At 66.7% G+C, this 4,888-nt stretch overlaps 2 protein-coding genes across 2 annotated transcripts in view; one reads left to right on the forward strand and one right to left on the reverse strand.

The window, feature by feature from the left end:
* Nucleotides 1-1,616, forward strand: part of LOC109310724 (D(4) dopamine receptor-like) — a 3,427-nt gene extending 1,811 nt beyond the window's left edge. Inside the window, exon 2 of the mRNA XM_019536055.1 lies at nucleotides 304-1,616. Within this exon, the coding sequence (XP_019391600.1) occupies nucleotides 304-590 (287 nt within the window). The 3' untranslated portion in view covers nucleotides 591-1,616. The remainder of the gene's footprint in view (nucleotides 1-303) is intronic.
* Nucleotides 1,617-2,291: 675 nt separating this feature from the next.
* The window catches only part of LOC109310726 (sulfotransferase family cytosolic 2B member 1-like), a 3,068-nt gene continuing 471 nt past the window's right edge, over nucleotides 2,292-4,888 (reverse strand). The window contains exons 2-6 of the mRNA XM_019536059.1: nucleotides 4,465-4,673; nucleotides 3,740-3,866; nucleotides 3,398-3,492; nucleotides 3,061-3,241; nucleotides 2,292-2,804 (exon numbers count right to left, since the gene is read on the reverse strand). Coding sequence (XP_019391604.1) covers nucleotides 2,689-2,804; nucleotides 3,061-3,241; nucleotides 3,398-3,492; nucleotides 3,740-3,866; nucleotides 4,465-4,673 — 728 coding nt within the window. The 3' untranslated portion in view covers nucleotides 2,292-2,688. The remainder of the gene's footprint in view (nucleotides 2,805-3,060; nucleotides 3,242-3,397; nucleotides 3,493-3,739; nucleotides 3,867-4,464; nucleotides 4,674-4,888) is intronic.

A 4,888-nucleotide genomic window follows, 5' to 3' on the forward strand; every position in this document is an offset into this window, starting at 1 on the left:
CACCTGCCCTGGTTGCGGCGAGTGGCACGGGCTGCCCCTGGCCGGGAGGGGCACGCCCAGAGCCCCCCGGCGGTGCGCGCTGCCCCGTGCGGTGCTGCTCCCGGGGCAGGCGCCCGGCAGAAGGGGAGCCGCCCGCAGGGGGAAGCAGGCGCTTGGCAGGTCGGGCTGCACCCTGGGGTGCTCCCGTTCGCGCTGCTCGGTGCCGGGGGGCGCTGGGGCGAGCCGGGAGCCGTGCGCTGGCCTGTGCGGGCTGGTGGGGGCCCGCCTCCCGGCCGTGTGGGAGTCACCGACCTCTCTCCCCAGCCCTCACGGGAGACCGTGTCCCCGAGTGGGTGGAGTTCGTGGCCCTGTGGCTGCCTATTGGGAGCGGCTTCCTCAACTGCTTCGTCTACTTCTGGACCAACCGGAGCTTCCGGCACAAGTGGCAGAGGCTCACGCGGGAGCTCTGCGGGCCCTGCCGGGGGGCCGGGGGGCAGCCGGGGCCCTGCACCCTCAGCGCCACAGTGGAGAGGCGCGACGGGCAGCCGGGCTTCTCCCCGGAGCCTTCTGCCAGCATCCTCTTGCCCCCGGAGGCGCGGACCGCGCTGTAGGCTGCTCGGGTACCGTGGACGGCTGCGGCCAGCGGGGCTGTCTTGGCCCGGGGCTGCAAGTGGAGGGGACGTGAGCATTTGACATGGTGGGAACAGGGCTCCCGTACCTGGCGCTGCCCCGGGCCGGGGGGCACGCTCTCTCCTCCTGCAGCACTCCCAGTTGCTACCGCTCAGTGGGGCATCGCTCTTCTCCGTGCACCAGGCTAAGATCCTGCCATCGCCCCCTGCCCTCTGGGGCCATGAGCACTGGAGGAGCCAGGCCCACTCCGGGCCTTTGGAGCGAGCTCTGCCGCCCTGCAGCATCCTGGTGTCCCCCCGCCACTGTTTTACCTGCCGGTTCCCGCGGTCTTTTAGAGGTGCTTTTAGTTCAGCAGGAATCATGCTTGCTGCATCTGAGCAGCCTGGGAGGGATGAAGCAGTGTCCTTGGAGCCCGCACCCCGGACCAGTGCCCAGCTGGCTGCCCGCGGCCCCCTCTAAGGTCTGCCTGGGGGTCCCTGCTGGGAGGAATGACCCCTGCTGCAGACATTGCCTTCCCGCACTTCGCTGGCTGCTCCCCAGTTGCTCGTCTGGAAGTGAACAGGGCTGTTAACAGCAGGAGCTCCAAAGACGCTTTCTCCCCACGTCTGAGGGAGAAACCTGGGACCTGGGAATGGACCTACCGGACTATGGGATGGCAGCAATGCCTGCCACAGCTTGTCTGCTCTCTTGCAAGGCAGCTTCCCCCAGCCTCATCGAGAGAGGGGACAGGGACTGTGACTCTCCCTCTGCTGTGACCTGTCAGGGGTGCCTGGAGGCTGCAGCGATTGGCTCTAGGAAGTGACTGCAGCCAGGGGAAGATGAGCGCAGAGCCTGCCCAGTGGGCAATGAACCAGCCTGCTTCGCAGGCACCTGCTTTTGTTGCCTTAGCTCTTATCTGGGGCTGGCTGGAGCTCAGGGCTCCTCATCCTCTCCCTTCCCCCTTGCACGGAGCTGGGGGCAGATGCTTTAACAGTGACTCAATGTAAATAAAGATGTAATTGCTTTCAGTTGGCTGGATGTGGTTCCTGAGTGGTGCCTGTGTCCCTCCCAGGGGTCTGGAAGCAGCCCTGGGGCCTCGGGCCCAGAACTTGCGGGTTGGAGGGACAGGGAGAGGCGGGGCTGGAGCTTCACGGGGAGCAAGGCCATGGCCCTTACTGCTTGCGCTTGCACAAGCTTGTTTACTGCTCTGGTGTGGTGCGGGGCGGAGGGGAGGGTCTGGCCGCGCTCCCAGCCTCCCCGGTGGCCACAGGCCCTGGGTGAGGGGAGGGGGCACGCGCTCTAACATGTGCACAGTCCCAGTGCTTGGGGGGCCTGTTCCCAGGGAGCCGGGGCGTGCGTACGGCCCTGCCCTGGCTCAAATTAAGGAGCTGGCTGCAGTGTCCGTTCCGTTGAGCTTTATTGTCTGCAGCACATTCACAAGCAGCTTCCCCCAACCCCAAGCTGGCAATAATTACCCACTCCCCTTGCATAACAACCAGACACGGCCAAATAAATTAGATGAGGGAGGTGGCAGCAGTTTCAAGGGGAGACACCCCAGGCTCTGCTGTCCCGATCCCTCCAGCTTATACATCGATGCTCCAGGAGGGCTGCCAGGGCGGGTGTCTGCTCCGGCTTCTCCGCTCCGACGCAGGCAGCCGCTTGCGGGTGACAAGCCAGCGCAGTTGCACTAAGCGGCCCCCTACCTGCTCCCCCTGGGTCTTTCCTTCCCCTTTCAGTCAGTCCCCCCCACAGTAGGGCTTTGAGTAATGGCAGGTTGCAAAAGCTGGGCAGGAAGAGAGCAACACCTGCATCCGGCCACCCCAGTCTGGGCGGAAGGGGATGCCCATGCTCTTTGGCAGAGAGGAGGAGATGGCAGTCTTGGCTTCCAGCACTGGGACCCGTGCGCCTCATCCACTCTCCATCCCTCGGCCGGAGCACTCGCGTGCCCAGGGCTGAGCTTGGCACAGCCCAGGGTGCTGCCTGCGGCTGGCAGGGGCCAGCCAAGCCTGGGGCAGCGCCCTGAGAGAAGCCAAGTGTCAGTCCTGGAGTCGCAGCTCGGGCAGGGCCCGTGGCCAGCTCCCCCTTGCCCCCCAGCCCCGCTCAGACCAGCGGCCAGTGGAGGCGCAGGCTGGAGTGCCGCATCTTCTCCTGGTAGGCCCTGTTGAAGAAGGCGTTCTGCAGGGGTGTGAAGTGGTCCCGCCAGTCGCCCACGATCCCTGCGAGGGAGGGGAGAGGCGGGGGTGAGGGTGGCTGGCCACATGGGATGAGGGAAGCCCGGCTTGCTTCCTGGGCACACGCGGCCTGGCCGGAAGGAACGGGGGCTGAAGACGGGCTGTGCTGCCAGCAAGACCCCCAAGATGGTCCCCGGACGGCACAGCGGGGCAGACCTGGGGCGCAGCGAGCAGAGCTGGCGAGGCCGGGGGGTGATTTGGGATGAAGGGAGCCCCCCGCCCCTGCTGCCCTCGGTCCTACCTTTGCGCATGAACTGCCCCTTGCTGTGGTCCAGGATGTCGCAGGACACGAGCGTGTAGTTCACCATGGCGTTCTTCTGCATGGCCGAGAAGCTGCTGTGCTGCTGGATGGCGCTGACCTCCTCCGGCCGCAGGGCACAGCCCAGGAAGGCTGCCAGCTCCTTGATGGCGTGCCCCAGGTCCTGGAGGAGCAAGGCACGGTCAGGGAAGCCCCTCTGCTGCCCCGAGTGCAGCTGCCTCCAGCCACGGTGCCCAAGCCGGGGCTCCTCCACCAATGCCCCTGGCAGGAGGCAGCACTGGGCAGGGGTGTCCCTTCCAAGTCCTCGAGGACAACTCACCCGGTGCAGGTCCTCGTAGGTGATGTAGAAGAGGTCCAGCTCGCTGCGCTGGCTCAGCCAGCCCTCCACGTGGTCGAACCAGGAGCCATATTGCACTGCAGGGAGGTGGGGGTCAGACTCGCCAGCCCCCACATGCCCAAGAGCCGGGGACAGCGCCGGGTTTGTAGCACCCCTGTGCCCCCTGCCAGCCTGGGGGTGCCTGGAGCTCCCCAGCTCTCGGCATCACTGCTGCCCCCGAGCCCCGCATGTGGTGTGGGCAGAGCTGGGCAGCCAGAGCCAGGAGCCCGGGCTGTGATGCCTGCCGGTGGGGGTCTGTGCAGGACCGGGAAGGTGCCCGCCCACCTGTGCCATTCAGGAACTGCATGAGGAAGTCCTCGAAGGAGCTGGGCTCGGGCAGGAACTTGGCCATCTTGTGGAAGTGGTAGAAGGAGACCACGATGTCCTTGGGGTTCCTGGCCACGTAGATCACCTGTGGCAGGGCAGACGTGGCGTCAGGCATGGCACAGCAATGCCAACCTGCCCCACTCCCAGCCCCGGCCCTCCAGGGGCACGGGTGACCCCCTCCGCACCAGGCCCTTGGGACACCCATGCGGTATCTGCTCCCTGTTGCAAGGAAGTGCAAGGAAAACCCCATGGTGATGGTGCTGGGGGCAGGAAAGCCCCTGCTCAGTGGAGCAGCCCTGTCCCTCGGGGCTGCTGGAGGACACATAGCCTGGGCGCCGGCATGGCTAGGGCTGGGGATGTGGATGGGGCTGTGCCAACCCCGCTCAGGGTCAGACTGATGCCACTTTTGGGGGTCAGGAAGGGATTTTTCCCCTTGGTCGCACTGGTCCAGACCAGGGGTTGTGCACCTCGGCACCTCGGCAACGTGCATTAACGACCTTCGACAGCTGGGGCAGGGTCAGGTGCAATGCCTTGTGCTGTCTCAGGGCTGACGGCGGTTTTACCAAGAGTTTAGATGCTGGCCTGGCTTGCACAGGGCTGCTCCCTTCTCCGGCAGGGGCTGGCCGGCGCTCCAGGCATCCACACCCCCCCGCCCCGCGCAGGACGGGGGGTCTGGCACTCACCTTGGCCTTGGCTTTCTTGAGGGCGGGGGCCAGGACGTGGCAGGGCAGGTGGGTGGTGATGATCCGGGGCTCCCTGCCCGCCTGCATCATGTCCTTGAAGTAGATGTGCTCCAGCCAGGGCGCCCGGGCCCAGTTGGGGACGGTCTTGGCCAGCTGGCCGTCCCCCTTGCTGTACATCAGCGTCAGGATCTCCTGCATCCACGTGGTGCCTGTGGGGCAGGGGAGCGGCTCGGTCACCCCCAGCCTTATCAGGCCCCTGCAGGGCTGGGTGGGAGCACGGAGGAGCCGGGGAAGGCTGGGGGGCCCAGGGCGGGCTCCCCGCCGGCGGGACAGCAGGACAGCTCCCAGCTGCCGCGGAGCCGGGCCAAGCCACGTCCGCAGCCCTGGCTGGACGCGGCGGCCCCCGCCCTGCCTCCCCGGCTCC

Source organism: Crocodylus porosus, unplaced genomic scaffold (assembly GCF_001723895.1).
Source record: "Crocodylus porosus isolate Cpor-Errol unplaced genomic scaffold, CroPor_comp1, whole genome shotgun sequence".
Lineage (NCBI taxonomy): Eukaryota > Metazoa > Chordata > Crocodylia > Crocodylidae > Crocodylus > Crocodylus porosus.